We start from the raw sequence: 24,397 nt of genomic DNA, 5'->3' as shown, positions 1-24,397 counted from the left end.
GCAGGTGGCGCTGCTTTTTTATTATTGCATGCGTTTCTCAGTGATGTTAATGGTGACCTTTGGCACTTATTATTGTAAAAATACAAACAGATAGTATTTTGTTTTCACATGAAACACAATTTGTAATGGAATTTCCCACTATGTTATGCTGTGTTATAGAAATTCTACTACTCTATGCAGTACTGTGGAAAAAAGTAACAGCCATGTGCTGTTAATTAAATGCACTTGGTTAAATGTTCATCAGCAATAGTGACCACCTAAAAGCAGAGGTTTTGGCAGATCCCTGCAAAAGAATGGCTGAACGTGAAAAGAAACAACATGTTGCAGTGGCTCAAAGTCCAGACCTCAACCTGATTGAAATGCTGTGGCGAGACTGCAAGAAAGCTGCGTATAGAAACGAATACCTGCAGACCTCAATGAACTCAAACAAAGAATAGTGGAACAAAATTCCTTCACAAAGATTTTAGACTCATAATGTTCAGAAAATGATTACTTGCTGCAGGCTGTACTTAGTTTTTCACAGTACTGCATACTTTGGCTGACTGTTATTTGTAGTGAGCTGTGAGACTTTGTGAAATCTGCTCTACTGTATCTCTATTGTAGGGCCTGCCTTACGATATAAAGCGCCTTGAGGTGACTGTTGTTGTGGTTTGGCGCTATATAAATAAAATTGAATTGAATTGTTCAAGAGTGATTTCAGCATAATGTATTGATTAATATCATTAGATTGAATCCCGAGACAGCACGTGTAGGTGTCACTGTGTAGGTGACCAGCCCAATGCATAAAGGAATTAGCATCAATAAAGGCCAAATACTTTAAGACTGTGTCATAAGCTTTTAACAAGGCAAACACATCATGACAGCAAAGCAAATAAGAGAGCAAGTGAGAGACAGAGTGAGAGGCAAAGAGAAAATAATAATCTGTAAATATTAATTAAGATTAATTGGTCTTTGGTGGTCAGGAAGCAATGGTTTATGCATTCCACTCAAAAAGTCTTTCAAGCACAACAGATGATGGAAGTGGAATTTGTCAGCTTTTGATTATTTGTGTTCAACTTAAACCACATCTTAAGGTTGGCACAACTCAGGGAATAAAGTATCCCCACAGCCCCTTTTGCATCAAAGCAAACCAAAACACTTTGCATAGGCTGTGTCTGTTCTGCCTGCATGTCACAAAGTGAATCTTGTCCTGACATCTCCAGCCTGAGCAGAGTTACTTTTATGTTTTTTTGGTTACAGCGAACAGAAACACTCACACGGTGAGGTGAATAAGCTCTCATTTAATTCAACAAAATGAAATTATACAACTAGTGGTTAAAATCATAATTGAGTCCCAAGTAGGCTACATGTCTGTCACTGTAAGGAAACAGGTTGTGCTTGTTTTACACACTCGATTCATGGGGACACAGAGGAATTACATTTTCTCCTTTTAAGGGTAGGGGTTTGGAGAGGCATGGCAGAGAGAGGCTATCTTGATTCAAGTCAGGGCTCACATCCAAATATTTATATCTGATAAATGATCACTCAAAGTCTGAATCCTCTTATGCTATAAAACTCACAGAGCAGAAATAGTCTTTTTCTGTATTTTTTTAGCAAAATAAGACAGTCTCTTCATGTGCTCTTCCTGAGGAGAGACTGAATGAAGTGTACCTTCTGTATATGTGAGGTAACCATGAAAAATACATAATTATTATAGTAATATCACATAATTATCATCGCCATCTTCATATTTAGTTGATCATTATTGATAACAACAACTTCTTCATCTTCCACCTCATCATCAACACAACATGTCATGGATGAGTCACCTTCATAAAATCGTCTGAGCAACAAATAAAAAAGATCAAAGAGTTAAAAGTCAAGCATCATCGTGAGGCTGGATACATACTGGTCTTAACGGTACAGTACACTGACAAAAATAAAGACTCAAATAAATTATTAGAAGACACACTATCGATCATATATCATATATCTGTGCATGGCAGGTGAATAAATGCAAAAAGTCAGTCTACAACATCTCTCCAGGTTTCTCTCTTTCTGTGTTTGAGTGGTAACCCAACAGAGAGAAGTCTGGGTCTACATGCGAGAACATTCTCCTAGAAGTCTCTGATGGAAGGAGATGTTTATTGAGTATAAGACTGCAGAGACCAGATGTCTCCACACTTTGTGCACTCCGAATCATTCAGTATCCTGAAGAACAGAACCAGTAGCTTTTTTCCCCACTTCCTTTTAGTTCTTTTGATCCATTCTTCCCAAACCTACACATGAGAATGAGAGGAGTCCTCGAGATTTAACCCACAATACCAGTGCTTGAAGACCAATGGCAGAAGAGCACGCAGGAGTAATCAGTTTGGAATTATAGTCCTCCTGTCTTGCATTCTTTAGATGATCGACCTGCAAGATCTGTTTCCATTTCTTTTCTTCCATCTAAAAGTCCATGGACATCGAGCGCTGTTGTGGATCAACTATGGTGGTACTGTTACGAGCACTGTTGCCACGAACACTGAGGGTTCCACAGGCTCCTCCCATCCCACCAATACCTCCAGCGATGCCACTAGGCCCTGCCATGCTCATGGCTCCTGCCATACTCATTCCACCACCCATCCCACCACCCATTGCCACTCCTCCCGTTATACCCACCGCTCCACCAATTGCTCCTCCTGCAATCCCTGATGCTCCTCCTCCTCCCATTGCTCCTCCACCTGCGGCTCCTCCACCCACTCCTGTTGCACCGCGCCCATAAATCTCACATGTGGTCTCCTCTGTGACTCGGTCCTCAATGACCTGCTGGTCGCAGTCGTGAGTCTGTGAGTGCTGCTTGTAGCCATAGCAGCTCTTCTTATAGCTGGCTGTGGAGTTGAAAGTCTTCATGGGTGGCGGCTTGGAGAAGTCGTTGTGGTAGGACAGCTCCATCGAGCTCAGAGTGGTGCGGCTGTGTTTCATACTGCCACCGCCAGTAGCCACAGAGCCTTGTGAACCACAGTGGTGCTCGTGGACGCAGCGGGACATAGTGGAGGAGCGCCGCATCTTGTGGAAGCTGTCCAGCTCCTCAGAAAGGTCAGCTAAGTCAGAGGACATCTCTTTGTCACGCAAAGAGAAGAGCTCGTAGTGGGGAGGGTCGAAGACCTCCTGGAATCCAGCCTTATTGAAAACACCAGGACGTCGAGCTACAACCTTGAAAAGAAAAAGATCCATTCAGACGATACACTTAAGTGATTACCAGGCCACTGGTTGTCCACTGTGATGCAGCATGAGCATATATCAAGACAATAGAAGGAATAACCATTTTAAGTCTTAAAACTGTCAAAAAAAATGTAATAAATGTGCTGCTTGAAGCACTCTGAAAACTAAATCTCTCCTTTTCCTATATGAGTGATTTGGTCCAATGTGGACAGAGATTTAATTATTTTCCCCTTTTCATCAGGACCTCTCCAACATTAGACTCTTCAAAACCTTGGGTTTTAAATCAGAATGAATTTGTACTTTTATGTGTCTCATTTCTTACTCAAATCATCTCATTTTATGCTTCTTTTTCTTTAATTTTATCATGTCTTCCTATGTTTTTATCTCTTTTGATTATCTGAAATGTACAGCACCTTGGTTGACAGTTGTTGTTTTAAATGTGCTATATAAATAAATTTGACTTTGACTAATTTATCACTTGAGACATTTATGTATGTTTTCTTTTTTGTGCTGATTAACTGGATGGGTGTCAGCTGGGAAATGCCAGTTAAATGTTAAATCTGAAACACCTAACTCTGAATCTTCTCTAACTTTCTCCACTTAAACAGTCATGTTTCTAAAATGGTAAAACAAGTACTTAAGCACTTGTTTTAGTAAGTACCTTTTGTGCCATAAACATGAATGAATAATTTAACTCAATGCACATTATTTGCTTGCTTTTTAATATATATATTTTATATCCATTTAAAGCATGAGTCAAAAGGAGAGTACTCCTTTTTAGGGTCTCCACTTTGAAAAATGTTCAGCACTCACTCAGGGAGAAATCCATTATGGGAGAGTCAGACTCCAATATTTCTGGCCACCTCAAGACAGCCATAAAGTAATGCTTACTGAGTAAGTAATGGGTTCTGGGAATTATGAGGCATCATAGAGTGATGTAAAAATAGATGGAAAAGGAAGCTTAAGAGAAAATGGTGTAACATAAGAAGATATTACAATGCGACTATACATTTCCTATCTCATGTACTGGATTATTTATGACATGTGGTGAAATCTAAGCATAAGCTTTTTTTGTTTTCTGTCTTTAGAGCTACATTCGTTTTCAACTTGTAAGTAATTCCATTGCTTTTAATATTGTATCATCTTTTTAGGCTCCGACATCTCTTAGTTGAATGAAAGTGATGAAAGTCCAACCACCGTCTTTGGACCTAAAAGATCATAGAGATGACGCAAATCCCCCTGGGTCTGCCTTGAGTTGATCCCCGGTTAGGCCCTCCTGACTCGATTTCCTGAATGCTGCAGTTTTATCGTGGGAGATGTTGATTCCTGTGCATGAGAGTTTTTATAGATAGGTGTAAATATGGGCTGTCTTGATACACAATGTGATGAGGTTGAGAGCCTACAGGGGTAAAGGGGTGGGGGGATGGTGGGAGGGGTTCACATGGTGTGTTTTCTGTCTTGCTCACTTTTTTCTTTTTCTTTTTTCTTCTTTTTTTTGAGTTATTTGTTTTTTGGTTTTTTTTTTGTTTGCTTTAAAAAAAATCTGTAATTATTAATGTTGCTATGCTGTTATTATTATTGTTGTTGTTATTATTATTATTATTATTATTATTATGTTTGTATTTTCTGTGTTTGGTTTTCAGATGTCTGAGGTTAACCTTGAAAGGCATAGATACAAGTTGTGAGTTTTCTGTTTGTTTTTTTGCTTTGTTTGTTTGTTTGTTTTTATTTGTTTTCCAATTTAAAAATGAAAATAAAGCTTGGGAAAAAAAACAGAAGTGTCAAAATAAATATAATGAAAGTCCAACTACAACCAATGGCAAAACAAAGACTGTATTACCTTTTTTCTTGGCTGTTTCATTTGGACCAGGATGGAGATGATAAGAAGAACAAGAACTATGCCTGATGAGACGCCGATAACGGTGCCATGGGTCTTAGTGATCTGATGAAAAAGCCCCTTAGATCGCTTCTCTGTAGCAAAAAGGTTAACGAGAGGGAAAAAAGCAATGAAAACTGGGAAATTTAAAAGCAAATCCAAACTCTACAAACATGCCATGTAAATCTTAATCAGCTAGCTGGAAGAAAGAAGATAATCACCTTTGCAGTGGTTTTCATCCCATGGGTAGACACAGTTCTGAACGCCATTGCAGACCAGGGAGTTGTTAATACACATGTTGCTGTGACAGAAGAAAGTATTGTCGTTGCAAGGAGCTGCAGGCAAAAGACAATACACCGAGATAATGGAATTTAGAAAAAAAGAAAACATCTGTCTAACAGTGCTGAGTAAAAGATGACTACACTGTGAAAAGGACCAGAAGCTATTTTGATGATAACAATAAAACAATAACAATAAAAGAACAATCATTTGGCTGTGGAAATCTGTAGAGGCCCGTAATAAAAGATGAAATGTTCTATTATTTTCTGAAACACTGGAGGTCTAATGGAGACACAGTACACATAAGGCCATGCATCATCATTTCCTGCACACATAACATCGGAGTGACGAGGGGAGGAGATGACGGCTTCACTAAACTGCAGCCATCACGTCAAGAGACTCTAACAGAGGGGAGACAGAGAGCGGGTGGAGAGGGGGAATAGGGAAAAGATGAAAAGAAAGGCAGAGGTGGGGATGTGGGGGCAGAAATGGCTTCGGTTCATCATGGGGGTGCAGGTGGTTAGGCAGGTGCCGCGAGACACAGCACATTAAAGCAACTTTCAGCGTATGAAGACTGTGATGGCAGAGACAGAGATGGCTGGTAATTGAGGCTGGCTGCTGGGCTCAGGAGACCGATGCACTTCCAGTCAGCAGGAAGACATGCAAGGCTGAAAGAAGATGCAGATGACTGCATACTCGTATAGACAAGTTTGGAGCTGCAGCAAAAGCCAATTCTTATCTGCCAAGTGGAACTAGAGATGGGTGATGTGGAAACTGGGTTTAGGTTACTTAAGGATATTTATAGAGTATTTTGTTTATTAGTCCAGAGGAATTGTTTAGCAGACGGAATATTTTAACACTAATAGTTGGTTAATATTTCACAAAGTCCTCTATATAACAAATGGAAAATTCATGTCGGGTTGTAAAGAAACAGGAGTGTGCAACTAAAACTTCTTATTGAGTCTAATACAAAATAAGGGAAATTAGAAAACCTGATCTTTGTGAGAGCAGCCCTATATTATAAACACTTTTAACGCCAAGTGTGTCATATTCGATACATGAGTTTCTGTGTGGTTCAGTGTGTTTTTTCCCCAAAAAATCTGATCATATGAATCATCGGACACATGCAGTGCCACTGTAAAAAACTGCACAGAAATACCAGGAGCAAAAACCATACATACTAAAACTAATACATGCAAATTATTATTTTATTTTTCTTTAATTTGTCAGAAGGTTCAATAAACACTCTAGTTTCTAAAAATGTGAATTTTATGGTAATTATTTCATGGTTCAAGCTTTACAGGGTTAAAACAGTAGTAGTATGAGTAGTATGCTTTCATTTAATTTGTTTCCATTTCAGTTGCCAACAATAACAGAAAATGATGTCTACAGGATATTTTCTTCATCTAATTTCAAGTCGGTTTTACACTAAATCCATTAGTATCCAATTATTTGTATAAGACGTGTCGTATATCCTGGACAGGATGGCGCAGGCACAGAAACAGCCATTCACGCTCACATACACGACAAACAGGAATCACTGAGTAACAAATGGGAGTTCAGTATGTTCAGAGAGGGAAAACATGCCAAGTCCACACTGAGAGATTCAAAGCCAGAACAGTGCTAAGCACACTGTCCAATCCTAAAGCTCATAACTTGTGCAAAATATGACCCAATCAGATTTGTCCTGTTCAGTTGAGTAAAGGATGTAACAGAGAATAGATTGGAATAAAGTAATGATAACATAAAAAACAAAAACAATTATGATTAATGTATGCCTCATATTTATACTTCTTTGTTGAGCCCAAAGGATGAGCATGCTTTTAAAATGGTGTTCACAAAGATAAATATTGTTCCTCTTCGCATGCAGTACAAAGCAAAATCTGTCTCTTATGGCTTGTTCGCTTCTCCAAACTGTCCCTTCCAAGCTCCCCTGAGTAAATCATTCCACCCCTTTTTCCTCTCTCTTTTTTTAAACACACAAGCTTAGCGGCTGTGTGCACACACACTCTCTGAGTCTTTATCACAGCTGAAACAGACTCTAGTTTGCTCTACTAGTTTCAACCCTCTTCCAAGGTCCATTGTGATGAGGGCTTTGTGCCTCCACTTGCTTCCTCTGCCTCAGGGTTAAATAACTTTGACAGCGGGACATGCATATGGGCATGTATGTGAGGTTGTGCATGACGGAGTATGTGTGCGCTGGAGTGTGCTCTCCTTCTATTTCCCAGTGAGAAAGTAGACAGGGTCGCTCCCCTGACACCGCCATCACTTCCAAACCGATTATGTGTCTCTCGCCTTCAAAATGTAGTTTCTAGGAAGGTGTCAACAGCGCTTCACCCTCACAGCCTCTCTCCTCACACAAGGACATAACTCATCTGAGTGTGTGCATTGTGTGGCCATGTGTTTATTTAATAAGGCTTTCATGTGCCTGGTTTACATTTCATAGAGGATTCTGCTGGAAGATTAGAGCACATGACGGAGTGCAAAAGGCACAACTCATCTTGTACTAAGTGACAAAGATTAATTGTTCCCTCTGACCTCCAAGCAAACTTTAAGCCAGTCGCTGACTCTGACCAAATAAAGTTTAGAAGTTCTTCAGGCGTCTTCAGACTACTCTGAGATGAACTGTGTGTTAGTCAAAGTCAGAATTAATGAGGATCCAAATGATCTTAAGGACTCTTCAAGTAAAAAAAAACAAAAAGAAAAACACTCTTGCTGAATCTAAAAGCCTTCAAGTTGCGACTGCAATCGCTATGGGTTTGCTGATGAAAACAACATTAGCATTCACACAGGGCTTGGGAAGTGTGCAGGAGAATGTAGCAATTAATATTTCAGTCCATTCAGGCATTTAATGAAAATATTACAGTGTGCTAACAGAAAACTGTTTTCTGCCTGGCAATTTCTTTCTACTTTGTACGCAACCTTTGGCAGCATTTGTCTGAAAATCTCTTGTACTTCAAAAGTGATGAAGCCCAAACTGAAATTACTTCCATTAACCCCATGCAGCATTTCCTTTTACCAAAACAGAGAAATAAATTCCTAGTTTCCTTTTGTAAGTGACCTATAATAAACACAGTATGATGCGGTGACATGCATATCAAGAAACTATTTGATACTTTCAGTTACTTAAAAATGCTGGAGTTAATAATTGGTTTTCTCATATCTGCGGTCTAAACATGGCGCAGCGTAATTAGCTTTCCTTGCTGAAATGGCACTTCAGTGTCTGCTGCTGACTGCTGATGCAAATAGAACACAGGACCTCATAAATCAACTGTTTTTACGACTGCTCGTGTGTGTGGGGTTGATAATGTAGGGCCTGGAAGATCCTGAAAGTATCAACATGTATTTTCTCTTTACGGATGGGAATTGAGAACTGGTTCCAGTTGAGAAGAGGCACCAGATTCTCCAAAGTTTCAGTTTCTTTTATTAGTATGAACACATTTTTATGAAACTTGCTGAATCTAAAACACAAGGCAGCAGAACTTTTTGCATGCCCGAGTCACATGCAAGCGTTTTTCTTCTGTTCATTGAATGTGTTTGGACTCAAATAGTAAATCAGCCATGCTAATGCTGAAAACCTGTGAAGGCTTTTTTTCTTTTTTCCTAAACAGGAAAATGACAAAGACTCATTAGGGAAGTGTTAATGAATCACCAAGCCAACAAGCAGAATTGATGATGGCAACAAAATCTTATTTATATAAATCCCTACGGCTTACCCGTTCTTAACAGAGAACTATTCAGCCAAAGAGGGCAAAGAAAACTACAAATCACACTCCTAATAAACAAATAGTAACACAAAACTGTTCTATTTTATCTTGTTTGTCAGCTTTAAAAAAGCTAGAGATGGTTAAATCCCTTTAATTAGTCAATATCTACAGAGATGCATAAAGTGCTGTTCAACAGCAGCGTTAAACCCGCAGCAGAATGCCGGGTTTGATGCCGTAAAAATTGTCTAGCTCACAGTTTTTATACGTGTGGTCAGACTGAGCCCGTTCTGTGTATTCCAGATGGCATCCAGAAACTGATGTCTTATGCTTGTTTTGTTTTTTTAACAGCATAACAAATGGCTCTAGGCCAAATACTCAACCATGTGGAAGTTCACATGAGGAAACAAGATGTTAAAATGCTGGGTCCAGGCTGAATTAGTATTGTCAGGAAGACTGGCACTCACGATCAATAAATGATGTGAACAGCATGCGGAAGCGACTGAGTCGGCTCTTCTCGTCGGCCCACATTCGTACGACTCCCATGTCGTTGTTAAGCATCACATCGTTAGCCACGGTGCTGCAGAACTTGGCCTTGAGGTTTTCAATGGCACTGCTGCCATCGTACACAGCCACGAAGTTCTTCTTACACTCATTGGAATGCTCCATCTGGTAGTCTATGAAGCGCAGGTAGATCTGGGGATGCACAGGAGATGCAAATCAAATGAAATTCACAGCGATACATCACTTCGCTTCACTGCTGTCTAACCATGACAGCAGACTAACTTTACTTTTTATGTCAGCAAAGTGTGAAAAATATTCATTAAATCAGAAAACCCAATATAGCAGACACGGAAGATGTTCAGACACTCGTAATAAACAAAACACAGATAAGAGAAGAACCCCGTGAACCTGTGAATTGTTATAAAGCCCTTCCTTAGAGCATGTAGGTATGGAGGAAGGATAAAGAGTTTAACAGATGGAAAGAACATAGATTTACTTCAACAAAGTAAATCTAATTCATCCAGGTTGTGATACATATAGCAGTATATAGCAATGTATAGCAATGTGTAAAAGTAAATCTGAGAATATGGAGCAGCTTGCTCTGTGTTCCTCACACACTGTTTTTTTCATGGTTCTCTTCAGAGAATGCCGCAGGGAGGAAAGACTAGTGAGCTGAAGCTGCAGCTCTCCTGGCATTGAAAGTCTGGGCTCAGAATGAAATACTAATGGTGTGTTCACCTGGTCAGAAAGTCAGAAAATTTCAGCTTTCCAGAAATTGCAGTCAAACACAAGTATCAAAACACCTTGTATTTATCATGTTGTACTGACCCAAAATTTAATGGGATTTTTAAAAACCTGACTGAAATGCACTAGTTTGTCCTTGAACATCGCATCGATTCTCAGCCTATAACAGTTTCACCTGGTTATAGCATGAAGCACAAGGAAGCAAGTCATAAAGAATAAGCCAGTTACAAAACAGATTTAATAAAAGCTACTTTCAGCTGCTCCCTTAGTCACAAGGGGTCACGCTAGAAGGTAGTTCTACATGTTTGATCTGCCACATTTTAACACCAGACACTCTTGCTGACACAACCCCATTGAGATACGTGGGTCTCCTTACTGGACTGAAACAGGACCTTTGACTTGTTAGAGAAACGTGTAAAAATGCTAGACTATGCAGCCAGTAGAAAGCATCCTCAATACAGTTTCTTTATTCATATAATTTTGTTACTACACCTGTGCTTTTTCTACAATAACACTACTACTGAGATACAACTTCACTTTGACCCTGTGCCCTGTTTATGAATGTCTTTCTTACAAACTGGACTTAAAGGAAGGTGATGACATGTAAACCTGCATTTTTTTCTAATTACCACTAGGGGGCGACTCCCTATTATAAAGCAGCCTATGAGAAAATACATAGCTATTGCAAACTCATTAATGACCTCAATCAGTAGTTTTACATCAGTTAAGACAAAGTAATTTTCATTATGCTAACATGGACCCATGCTGAGTAAAATAAACAGCAAAGCAGGTTATGCTTTAGGATGTGGCTCCCTTGACACTATATGAGGGTGCAACACTTTCCATTTCTCAGTCAGAGCCACCTCTTGCACCCAATGTGTGTTTCCAAAAAAACTGGTGACGGTTAAAATGCCAGCCAAGCTTCAAAATTAATTTCACAAACCAGTGGGTTTTGTCACAGTAGCAATGTCCATCTTATCTTTACAGTCTATGTAGCCAGCACAGCATAGTTTGCTTATTATTAAGCCCAAGTATATAACTGTGTTTCATTTCAGCTCCCACTGTGAGTAAACTGCATAGCACGAGTCAACAAATTATTCTGCGCACAAGTCACGTCAGGAATAATGACATGATAAAATCATGACCATGGCTCAGATTAAATTTCAGCACATTTAGCTCGCAGACACCGGTGAGCAGGCAGCAGTTAAGTAGCTGCTGAGCCTGCTGCTCTTTTCCTTTTGCGTCATTGAGCTAATGTCTGGCCACTAAACTCTGTCCTTCTACTAAATTCAGATCATCTTCACTTCTGCTTCACACTGCACGTGATGAATCAGTGAAGCGATTGTGGAGGCTACTTTCTATGCAAGTAAGAAAAGAATGCGTGTCCATGCAAATCGTGTATGAATAAAATATTACTTTCCTATATACATATCAGTATTTAATGTGCATAGGTAATTACTTGTACTGTGTGAATGGATACTGTGTAATTTGTGACTGAATGCATCTGCCACTTTATACTTAATAGGATGTGCATGAATTTGTGTGCATTAGTGTATTGAGCCCAGTGAGCAGCCCAGGAGTGTGTGGATGACTCATTTAGTCACTAGGGAGAAGCAGAGCAGCAATGAATTAAGGCTAGCCAGGTTGCGGTTGTAATTCCAATGAGATTTTTGATATCTAGTCATAAATATCAGAACTTATCACTGGGTTTTCACTCTTGGCCTGAAAATATTGCCTACTCGTGAATCTCCAGGGCCACACTAAATAAAATTCGCCTGCACTGCTTTTTCCCATGCTGCCTATCTGTGTATTTGCAATGCTCACACCTATTATGTTTTAAATTACAGCCACAGTACAGACAAGACTGCCAGAAGTGTTGTTCTCAATGAAAGGAGCACACAATGCTACTGTATGCATTACCGTTACATATTTAAATGTAAATAATTTATAGACTCACTCAGATTTATATCCACCGATCAGCCACAACACTAAAACCCCTGGAAGGTAAAGTTAATCAGCGGTCATTGTGCTACAATGCAACCTGCCTAGGCATTCATGTGGATGTTACTTTTTTACATGCTAGCCATTCAAATGTGACAAAACTGGCTCAAAAATGTGGCAAAAAACACGTCTATACAAGAGGTTTACTTAAATAGGTGAGGGGTGCCATAGCTGTAACAGAATGAGTACACTCCAAGGAAATAACACTCTCAACACCAACTGCACCGCTACGTTGTAAAAACTGCTCAGCAGCAGCTCAAGGAACATGATTAAAAAAAAGGAAAAAAAGTATTGAGTTGACTCTGCGTGAATTGGCACAAACCTGATCTACCGACACCCACAAACCACCTCCTAGGCGTCCCCCTTCAGTGGTAAACAGTAAACAGGTGGTTTGTCGGGTTGTGGTTTTACATCTTCTTGGCTACATGTTTACTTATTTACTTGATATTCTTACAGAGAATATCAAAAATAGTTTCCCAGTGACACAAAAATAGATAAAAGAAATGTGTAATAGCATCACAATAGTAATAGGTGAATGTGCAAAGAATTAATGGTGCAAAGACAGAGAACAGTAGGAAGGTGAAGCAATGGAAAGTGGGGCACACTGAACAGACTGGCAGTATACAAGATGATTTCAGAGTTTACTTCATGACTGTTTAGATATTCTGAGTCGTTCCTATTCTTGTTTGTACTCCAAGGATCCCCCCCACACACACACTCGCTTCAACTCCTTTCAAGTCCTCATGGTAAAATTCAAAATTACTTCTCCTCAGATTTCTTTTCATGGATGACTATTCATATCTATTCTGGGATTAACTGCATTTGTTGCAATGAGATTTTTGTATCATTTTCATGCGATCTTGGACAGGATTCATGCAGGTTTTTGTCATTTCCACAGTTCCATTAGTGGCCAAAATAAATATTCTGAGCTGGGGTGTGAACAGAGCCCCTGTGCTCTTACAATTCACTGAGAAAGATGTGTAACCTCAATTTTCAGTGACGCTGAGAGGCGTGAAATGATTGAACACAACTGAGAGAAACATTACAGATGCTTTAATTTCTGTCTAAAATTTCTGTCTTTCTGTGGCGCTAACTCAGTATGTTGCCAGTGTAACAAATATCCCCAAGAGAGATGAATAAAAACCCTTGAATGTTATTCCACTTTATTTTGTAGTGAGAATGGAGGATGTTTAGAGATTTGATTTATTCAAGGTGTGCATTTGTCTGGCATAATGAAATGGCTTTGAACATGACTCATTCAAGCAGAAAGATAGACACCAGCTAGATTTTAGTGTTTAGAAAGCACCACAATGGAGCTCGAGCAGGATAGAAAAAATGTGTTAAGGATTGTACCTGGTTACTGACTAAAATTAGTCAGTACTGTACTGACCTTGGACTGAGAAGGAGCCTTGATTGTCCAGATACAGTCCAGGGCATCACCAGGCTTCACTCGTTTTTCTTCCTCCACCTGACTGGAGCGGATAATCCCGTCCCATCCACCAACATTAAACTGGCATTCTGCAGAGAGACAAAAGAAATGTGGAGGAGAAACATTAAAAAAAGAAAAAAAATGAAAGGAGAGAAGGGTGTAAAATAAAAAAGTCAAGAATGGGGTCACATGGATGTACATAAAAGAACCAAATAGAAAAAAAAGAGCAGAGGATAACAAGAAAAATGGTTATTATGACAAGAAACACATGACAAACAGAGGGACAGATAATGGATTTTATTGAGGAAAGAAAAGGATTTAAGGCTGAACTGAAGTCAGCATAGCGGATTAGGAAAAAGGACAATAAGAAGACAGAGAAACAAAGAGAGAAAGGCAGGGAGGGAAGAGCAAGATAAAAGAGGTGTGTGTTCATTCTTTCGTGTTCTTTAATTTGTACATGTGTGCTCATGTACGTCCTTTCAATTCATATACAGTCGTATGCCTGTCAAGGTACATTTACGCATTCAGCATTAACGCCAGTGCCTGAGATAGCCTCCGGTAAGCTTCTGAGCACAGAGGAGCTCTTCAAAAAGGATCGAACGCAAACCTGCAAAGTACTGAAGAGCTTACCTGGGATGGGGTTTAGCAGTCCACCCACGTGCAGATGAAAATCAGGGTCTGAAATGATAAGATTTGGATGGCACATTACTCTCAATCCACATAGCAGAAACAGGTAAGAAGAGAACACAAGATAAGATCACATTAACGCATCCTAGATAAAGCAGAAAGGAGGTCTGTTTGGAGCTAATATCTGTCACCTGATGGGAGGCACTGATTTCTGGGCATACTGGGTTTAGATTTAGAAGGCTCTGATGTTGGACTTGTCTCTATTGAACGGCAAGAAAACGGGGGGGGGGAATCTATGATTGAAGAAAATTGTAGATCTATGAGAGAACTGTGGATGTCCATTCTGTCTTTTTCCATCATCTTTCACTGGTAATGAACACAAACAAGATGGGAAAGGGGGGAAGATAAGTATTCCTTTTGTTATACGGAGATCAGATTCTCCTTTATGTTTTGGGATAAAAGCAAACTAATCAGATCCTGTTCTTCACACATCTTGCTCAAAACCTTTGATGTGTACAAAAACGTGCTTTCACACTCTGTGCCATTACATTCAGTGCAAATGTGCCGTTCGGTTGCTTGTACCTGCAATAAAGGTGTACTCGATTCGGAATCCAAGGCCTTCCAGCTCCTCGTCGCTGGTGAACTTAACCCACATAAAACGTCCTGTGGATGTGACAATCTCTGGATTCTTTCCCCCACAGAAGCGATCAATAAGCGGAGAGAAACCAAATGGCCCATCACGTATTTCGATGTGATCGAAGCGACACTCAAAAGATGGCTCTATGTAGTAGTTCTTATCAAAAGACAGCTGAATCCTTTGTCTAGGAAGGGCTTTGGCAAACAAGGGAGCAGAGAGAGAAAAGAAACAAAGGGAGAAAATCTGTGAAAAGAATACAATTAAGTCTTTCCTTTAGAGGATGCAGATAATCTGGGTGGTGACATGAACTTTTTAGAAGTTGGCTCAGAGCAAGGTGCAGATTATAAAGTCTTGTAAATCCTGTTCCACATTGCTGACTGTTAATTTCTGATACTTAGCCATGCTAAATGTTTACTGTATGTAAATGTTTCTTAAGGTTGTATTCAGGCATGATATTCTATTTCTAGAGAGAACCAAAATGATCAAGGAAAATGTGACAAGTGGCCCACAAGAAAGTGGTTTGACTACTGAAAAGTAGCACTGAATTAAAAATGATCAATCCAAACGAAAGTGTTTCCTGTCTTTGTACAGGCTGCATTACTGAGGACTTTCAGAGTAATTTCTGCTATTCAAACTATGAATAATGACCAATATTAGCACAGGTGGTGTTCACCCCCGAATATGATGGTCTAACTCAAAATCCATCCATCCATCCATCCATCCATCCATCCATCCATCCATCCATCCGTCTGTCCATCCATTCATCCATCCATCCATCCATCCATCCATCCATCCATCCATCCATCGCAGACAAGTTTTAGCTTAGATTTTATACTTTCAAGTTTTGCTACTCAGTCCGTTTACAGTGCATTCCCTGTGTGCATACATCACTCAGAAGAATACATATACAGACAGGTGACAAATTAAAGGAAAACCATAAACTCTTGACACCTACAATGAGAAAGTAAGTAAATAAGTCAAATTTATTTATATCTTTTCACAGATAAAAATCACAAAGTGCTTCACAATACAGAAGGCGATTTTGTTTGCTGGGGAAATATTTGGCATTTATAGTTTGAGCCCACTTCTCGCCTCAGAAGAGGTTCACTTTAAATCAGTACAAAGTTGCTCTGAGCATTTCTGAGTCTTCAGTGTATGATGACACATTTCTGTCTGGACTGGAGTGGTCTCTTCAAGGATGAAAATGCTCTATCCATAAGGTATAAGGGTGCACTGAATGAGTATAAAAATTAGGTGAGTCACATTTGATTGCCTTTGCATTACCCAATCTTAACCCAGCTGAACGCCTACGACAGACTTCGGACGGAGATGTCAAGCAGTGCTCTCCAACCATCATCAAAGCACCAAATGAGAGAATATATCTTGTGACAAAGTTGTTCATCCTTCCAGTGGGTTACAGAAACTTGTATGATCAATGTCATTTTCTGACAGGTGTGCAATGGCCCAACACTAAAATATTCTATTCTGCACTTTTCCTTTAATGTGTCACCCATGTGTATGTGGACACACATGACCACAGCATCCACAAATGGAGCCACTGTGGGATATGTCAGCACTGCTGTCACTGATTTTGTGAATACACAACACTGCAGTCACAGCATGAACTCTAGTTCACAAGTTCATCTGTCATGTAGATCCAGATGAATGTACTGAATGTTTGTTGCACTTTAATACCATGCCTTCCCTCCCCGCATACACACACACACACATAGTCGGTTGCAAGGGCAATTCATGCCTTCAGAGATGAATCATACTAAAAAGAGATGTTGAGGGTGAGGGCGTGGGGCTCTCAATCATGCCAAGCTTGCAGAAGCAAAATGCACCCAGGAAAAGAGAAAAAAGAGCAAGGTCAAGGGTGGTACATGTGTATGGCACAGAGAACAAGTGAACTAAAATAACCAAAGTGATTCTCTTTTCCCTGTGTGAGTTTTTGCTTCTGTTCTTGCCTTTGAATTTGAACCTTTCTGCTTGAATGAGCAGCCTGTATGCCTGCACTTCCTGCTATGAGTGCATTCACTCCCTGATGTGTTGAGTCTCATTTTCTCTATAAATTTCCATCTCCTTCTCTCTCTCTCACACACACACACACACACAAACACACATGTAAATGACACAGCTTGATACGTAAAGAGCAGAATGTATAATCACTGAGCTGATGAACTCTGGGACATGACAATCAATGAGGCTCACTAACCACAGTTTATGATTACAAAGCGATCTGATTAGCTCTTCTACCAAACGTGAGCATCCATCTCGCTGCGATTCAGACTGAAAGGCTGGAGCCTGAATATGAATATGACTAAGGCCATTCAGGACTAAATAATAGTAAATGATAGGTTCCATCTGTGGTGTCCCAGGCCTGCTGCGAGGTACTACTGCACACATCAGTAGGCTTATTCACCAACAATAGGTCTGAGCTTGCTTTGTCCACAGGGGGAGCACTTGAGCCATATGAAAAATCTATTCTCCACCACAGAAGGTAAAAGCACGCATCTCATCAGCATGAGAGCCTGTACTTTAACTTCATGGATAAACAGTTCATCAGTTTAGAAAACACATCAAGCAGCATCCCAGACCGCATCTCCTATAGCTACTAATGATGCTTTCCGTTATGTTTCCCGTGCGGCAGGAAACCAAATTACTGATGGGTGTGATATTTCTGGTGAACACTAAAGCTGACAAGAATGCCTACAATTCAGTGATAGGCCATCAGAGCTTGTGTGTGTAGCAGATGTTCATCTCTTTTATATTTTACTTCAATAACCGAATCTTTTGCCAATAAAGATGAGCACACTGTAGCACTGCTCTGATGAGACCAGAAGTCAGGCGCTACCCACAATACGCCACTCTCCATCATTCTCAAAGGGTATCTGTGTGCTGAAACAAACTCCGGATGGCTCATTTGGAAAAATGTCAGGCTGATTGCCCGCTAGCAAAAGAACAGAAAATCAGATAGGAGCGAGGTTATATAAAACAATGCCAGTCAGGCTAATGACATTCACTGAAGGAGGCAACATGCTGAAAGGCGGGAAACTGTGTCAGCTGTTCTGGCGCTATGGAGCAGAAGATGAAACATCAGTGATCTGGCTTTACCTTCCAGGATGTAAACACACTCCTTATTGGGTGGATAGGGGTTTGGGTAGTTTGGGGAGGTGAAACTCCCGCCGTTGATGTTGCGGATCCACGTGCCACAGTCGTTCTGGTTGGGCCTCTGGCCGCCATAATCGCTCGGGGATTCTGAAATCAGAAAGACAGCGGGAAAAGAGAGAGCGACAGACAGATGGGGTATTGAGTCAAGGGATGAATGGGGGGATGATTGGAAGGCAAGGAGAGTATACGGAGGATTGGTGCAAGAAAAGGAACAAGCAGGCAGAGGCTATAAAGGGACGAGAGGCCTGATGGAATTAAGAAAAGAACCCTTTTGTCCCGTGATAAAAGTAGAGATAATGCCTCCTCATTTCACACTGGTTCGATATGGATGAAACAACATTAAGAGAAAATAGGAGCACCTGAGCTTACCTTTAGTTCTCTGTGCCAGAGCGAAACCCTCTTCTATTAGAAAGAAGAGTACCCACGCTGTGAAACAGAGATATTACACATTAGTCACAGGTGACTTAAATTCTGTATTCATATCCTCGAGTTCATCAGCAGTAAAGCCACTGAACAGACACCGAATGTGATCGGCTGTGGTATTGATTTCCCCTGTGTCTGATGAAAGTGAAATATAGATCAATATCATTTTTAAGTACGTCTGTGATTGAATTAGTAAATTTTTTTTTAAAAGGTATGGCTGGAAAAGGAAGAGGAGAGCTGAGAGAGAAAAGTTAATGCAATAAAGGTATATCAAGAATGAGAAATGAGGAAGAATGAGGGAAAAAAAACAGTCCATTATCAATACAAATTATTCATGGAAGGACAAATAGTGCACAGGCATCCTGGAAATAACACAAATCTAAGATGGAAAGTGAGAACTAGACATGAGGTCACCATTTCATTCATTGCTTTTCAGTGACTGGGTGTTGTGATATATCTGTGTTAATGATAGCCATATTGTCTCAATAAGAAATACTGATATCATGTTCATGTTTTTAAAGATTCATACAGTCATGGTTACAGACTTTTTCTCCAACCCCCATTTACAGTGTCATTTATTTACCGAAAACAGAAGCAAAAAGACACAATTAAGAAAGCTGTACAAAAATTAATTGGACCAGGAGATTTATTTTCATCAGATTTTCCATAAATAGCAGTATTACATTTATTATGAGTCTGTTTGGCCACAATAGTGACACTCTACTACACACTATTATGACAGTACTTGTCATTCCGCGGCACAATAAACAAGGGCTACTGTGATTCTTTTCTCTAATTACACTGCATATTATTTCCATGTTAACTGATGAATTGTTGGTCTATAAAATGTCAAATAAATATTAATCTAAAAGATTGTTTACCTTGTCCTATAAGTACATTTTCACATATGACTATCAAAATGGTTTCAGTTGTTCAGGAATTCCACAGATGCTTAGCGAAACACGAAACGTGGAAGCAAAAGAATATCAATAGCAATAATAGTTTTATCTGCAACACTAAAGTGCAGTGCTAGTAAGCATTTTGGCTTCAGAAATATGTTGCTAATGACAACACTTAATGGAGATAAAGCTCAGTGTGAGATAAAGGCATACATGAAGAAATAATACAGCTAAGATTATATATAGATATGAATGGTGGGAATACTTGAATTAGTCACAGCTTTAAATGTACCTATACAGTGTGAACAGACTTGCAATGATACTTGTAGAGTTATTTAAAGGTAATTTGAATCTACCAACTCCACCTACTAATCTGCAGCCTCTGGGCACCAGAAAGATAAAGCATTCGCACAAAAAAATGGATACCGGGCCTCTGGGCCCACAGCGTTGATGAGAAGACAGGCATCTGGGCAGCGCATGGACACGGCCAATACATGGAATATGTTGTAATACAATGATATTTGCGCTGAGAGCACGCATGTTACAGCTTCTGACACTGTCTTGCTCTGATAAGCCGCTGTAGACTTGATCCCCACTGAGTTCATAATAGGTTGGCCCGCTCACATCGAATAGGAGAGCAAGTGTGAGCGTGGCACATTGCATAATGGCACCCAGGAAGGACGGATGGAAGACTGACAGAAAGAGAGAGAGAAAGAAAAGAAGCGGGTATCTAATGAAGAACAATCCACATTTAACATGAGCAATGAACACAAACGTACCAGCGAGCCTAGATGCTTAGACTCGTTTTGAAATGCACACATACAGAAACCCTCCCTCCCAGCTTCAGGATCTCATTACCTCTGTCTCCATTATCTTGCAGTGAAGTAGGTGGGAGTACGAACTACCACAGGCAATTTTGGAGAGCAGACCACCCAAATAACAGAGAGATGCTGCAAGCTCACACTGAGGCTTTTTCACTGTATAAGCCAGAATCTAAATTCTGAAGATATCTGAAACCCTGCTGCCCTCCACAAAGCTAAAGTGTGCACAGTGGGAATCTCACCACACTCCGAAGGCCTTTTGTCAGAAGTTTTAAAACACAGACTTTGTAAGAAGAGTGCTTTTATCTGTAAAGACAGAGGGCTGCAGTGACTTAAATGTGTTTCAAGTCTATAAAAATGTAAACTCACTTAAATGGCAAAGGTTGCATAATTTATTCTGGTAGTTGTAACATATTTTGAAACAATATAAATAAATCAGCAGCTAAACAGGATTTCAGTCTTTGTCACTTCAACATCAAGAGAACAACTTGCAAATGTGTATAAAAACGGGTGGAGTGTGGAGATTATGAACATAGACACAACTTGTAAAAAAAATGAGTTAATGGGCTAACATCTTATGAAATAAAGCACTCTTTTAAAAATGTAGGTTGGGTCATCTCATCCCATTGACCTCTGGTTATTTTAAAGCACAAGAGGAAACGTTACCGCCGGTTTCAACCCTGCTATTCTAGGTCATGTCACTTCATCTTTACATCACTTCTCACTCTGGCGTCCAAACCAAGCAGAAGCTGGGCACAAACTGAGGTCACCGCAGCTTTCTGAACTGAAACAGAATCAGCAGCACTGCTGTACCCTACGGAGACACCCCCTGTTACACGGGTGGGAGAAATATCATTGCAGGCCCATGAGATACTATTGCCTGCCAATGATTTAGTGTGGCTTCAAGATGAATAACTTTTGGGCACGAGTTAGAAGTGCCTGGGAATTAGATAATTCCCTTGTGGCTACAAGTACAAAGCAAAGGGACATAGAAACTAAACTGTCTTTATATTAGGGGGAGATGCAGAATTCTTTGTTTAATGGCCACACCAGGCAGAAATATCCTGCAGTTCATCATGGCCTGTACCAAACAGTTGATAAGATATGAAAGTCTCTAAAAAGGCTTCAGTTTTACTCACACTGTAACCTGTGTAGTGAAATAGTGAGGTACATTCACCCAGAGAGGGTGCTGAAAGCATCAGAAAATCAACAGCGCTGGAACACACCGGACTATGCTGGCTATTAGACTCACCGCAAGCAGATTGGTTTTCATGTATTAATCTGAGCATTTACAAACACACCTCAAAGTCAGCAAAGGCAGTTCCCTAGAAACAGCAGGTTAGTGACTTAATATGGACAGTAATGCTTGAAGCAGCTTTTATTTTGAAGTACAAGGAACTCTAGCCTGTTCAGTAGTTTTTACTACTTAAAAATATTTTTTCTTTAAGGTTTATTTGCAAAGCTGAACTTAAAACACTATGTATCTTCTGGTCACGTATTATTAAGACGTGGTCAGGATAGAGTTACATGCCCAGAACTTGTTTTTTCATCCCCGTGTATTGAGCAAACCTCTTGCGGCCAAGCTACTTTCTGGCAGTGACGCTCTCCTCACCTTTGTTAGCGGTGGTTCGCTTTGCTGTTAAATCGTTTTCATGGCCTAAACCTCAGCGCCTCAGCGATGCAGTGAACTGCCCACACATGCAGACCCTTTGACAGGTTCGATGCACTTAATCGGCGTTGCAGCCTTGTGCTCCGGCGCGTGCCTCCTGTGCCAACGGCACGATCCTGTGGCTGCAGCGGGAGTCGCTCCGGCGGCAGCACGCGCGTGTGCGGGACGTCTGTGACTGGCTCTTAAACTTCGTCGTTTCCACCGCAGCAGAGAAGGAACTGGCCATGGTAGCACCCATTGACACCCCTAGCTGTAACCCGTGCATTACAAAGTAATATGAGAGTATATATTTTTAGGTTATTGATAACATATATTAAAACATATAATAGCTTTAAGTTTCCTTTTCTGGACAGATTTACGCTAGGCTACACTGTTTGTGACGAGTTGTTTTTATTACGCCTTATTGGAAGCAGTCAATGCGCGCTGACGGCTCGTATCGTTGCTGTGCGTTTAAAAAAAAAAAAAAATTGTATCTGACCTTTGCTGTCCACTATGATCATAAATCTGTTCCCACTGTTTACTGATTGTAAACTGAGTGCCGCACAGATTCTGTTTTTTTTTCTTCTTGCACCACTGGACCATTACAATATAATAAAACCACAAAACTATTTTTTATCGATTAAATGCTCAAAATACCAGATGATTAATGGTGTTCGCTTTTATTTATTTATTAAGTCTTTCTAATTAGCAACGAATGTGCTCCGGTCGACTAAAGCCAATCAGACCTAACCAAACCCTGGAGGACCTGCGTGGTTTGAGCAGCAGAAGCTTGAACCAAGATCTGTCACAAGAGGGCAAGTAGATGCAAATAAAGGAAGAATGGAAATAGGTGTGACAGAAAGCAGGAAAAAACAAACAAACGTTGAAAACTGTCCGTAAATTGCATCAGATTAAGCGAAAAAACATTAAATTAACGAGGCGCATTTTAATATTCTAAAGCGCATCCATGGTTAATAGGCTATTTGAATTTCATGGCACCTTCATTCTGATGGGATCAAACCCCACAACCTGCAGTTAAACTGTCAGCTGCGCTAAAAAGAGAGGATTAAACGTTAAACATTATATCCAAGGTTGAAATATGCTGTCGTCCGTGTCGTGGCCAAGGAATCAGACCTTGACGCGCACCTCGGATGACCGAGGGGCTCCTGTACAACTCACCTCTGTGCATTTCCTCTGACGATGTGATTCCTAACCCAAAAGCACCTTTTCTAAAAACGCCCTCCTTTTCTGACCATTGTAGGGGTCCACGAGGCTCTTCACAAAATCCAACTTTGCTTGGACAAAAGTAAATCCATTACGCAGAGCCGCGCTCCACCGAGCTCTTCTTCGGCGTTCCCTTTGCTGCAAGAAAAACCCCGCTGCGAGCCTTTCAGCCAGGCATTATTACAGCAAAAGCAGCCTGCAGTTGGACCACGGTGGAGAAGACATGTGGAGGATGGACTGATCCAGCTGGGCTGACGCGCTGTAAGGAGAGGAAGGTAGGTATCCAAAAGACGCAGACGGATGGATGATGGATGGAGAGTGACAGAGAGATGGAGACTGGGGAAGAGTACGGAGGAGGACAGCAGGATGTGGAGAAGAAGAAGAGTCCGTCTCTGCCAGCTCTCCGCCCGTGTCTGAACTAAGAAACGCTCCTGAACGAGGCTCATTTAAGCCGTGGGCGCTGCTTACATCAATGAGAGGCTTGTCAGAAACACGGTCAAGTTACAGATAACGCACACGGAGCTTTTCCGGTGAGGTATTTCAAAAATAAAGTTTCACTCGCGAACTTGTTGCGATTTTTAAAGAGAAAAGAGCATAAAAAATATCTGTTTATCTATCTATGGGGATAACACTGATTCAGCTATCCCGAATAATACAGTCATGGATAACTAATGTGCTAAATATTGCACATGTGGACACTGCTCTCATTAAGAAAGGGAATGACACGTTTTCCCCACGTCCAACGTTTGCTTGTTTCACTGGATGCTTTTATTTTTAAGGAAATATCATATTTCCGGTTCTGTAACGCTTTATTTGCTGCCTAGTCTAACACAGCGTGCAGCGCACCACCTACTGCTTTGAGTCCCCTTGTCTTCCTCACTGTATCTCTCCGTCAAACACTGTCTCTCTCTCACACACACACACCGACGGCTGGCAATTGTCTATCAATACTGTAGTGTTTTTAATCAGTTGCAATCTGCTTGAAGGCTACATTGTTACTCTCATTTTCCATGCAGGGGAGGTTTACCCTCTTCATGCATTATTTAGTAGGGCGGCCCTGTAGAAGGGTGCAGGCCCAGAGGGGTGCTCCAAGGGACCTTCAGGGGTCTCATGTAAAATTAAAGGCTGTTTAATTTAACCGTGCAACAAATTCAGATAATGAGAGCATAAAAAGAGGATTATTTTGAGTGGAAATTTGCCACTAGCTTCTCAGCAAGAAAATAAACA

At 40.5% G+C, this 24,397-nt stretch overlaps 1 protein-coding gene across 1 annotated transcript; it reads right to left on the bottom strand.

Annotated features, from left to right (window-relative positions):
- Nucleotides 1-1,266: 1,266 nt before the first annotated feature.
- neto2a (neuropilin (NRP) and tolloid (TLL)-like 2a) lies at nucleotides 1,267-23,651 on the bottom strand. Its single transcript, XM_005727522.1, has 10 exons — nucleotides 23,126-23,651; nucleotides 18,525-18,581; nucleotides 18,099-18,242; nucleotides 14,930-15,178; nucleotides 14,351-14,398; nucleotides 13,682-13,809; nucleotides 9,510-9,738; nucleotides 5,281-5,394; nucleotides 5,024-5,154; nucleotides 1,267-3,174 (listed from the first exon to the last, which is right to left on the bottom strand). Exons 1-10 carry the CDS (start codon nucleotides 23,133-23,135, stop codon nucleotides 2,428-2,430), a joined length of 1,857 nt encoding a protein of 618 aa, XP_005727579.1. The 5' UTR covers nucleotides 23,136-23,651; the 3' UTR covers nucleotides 1,267-2,427.
- Nucleotides 23,652-24,397: the final 746 nt, after the last annotated feature.

Source organism: Pundamilia nyererei, unplaced genomic scaffold (assembly GCF_000239375.1).
Source record: "Pundamilia nyererei isolate P.nyererei 1_Seehausen unplaced genomic scaffold, PunNye1.0 scaffold00025, whole genome shotgun sequence".
Lineage (NCBI taxonomy): Eukaryota > Metazoa > Chordata > Actinopteri > Cichliformes > Cichlidae > Pundamilia > Pundamilia nyererei.
This window is presented reverse-complemented; position numbering and strand designations above follow the sequence as displayed.

Excerpts from the sequence above, each read along its gene's own strand:
- neto2a (XM_005727522.1), bottom strand. Across the intron at positions 5,395-9,509 it reads GTTCACATCATTTATTGATC|CTCCTTGCAACGACAATACT; the intron begins GTGAGTGCCAGT and ends TTTTGCCTGCAG. Across the intron at positions 5,155-5,280 it reads GGATGAAAACCACTGCAAAG|AGAAGCGATCTAAGGGGCTT; the intron begins GTGATTATCTTC and ends TTTTTGCTACAG.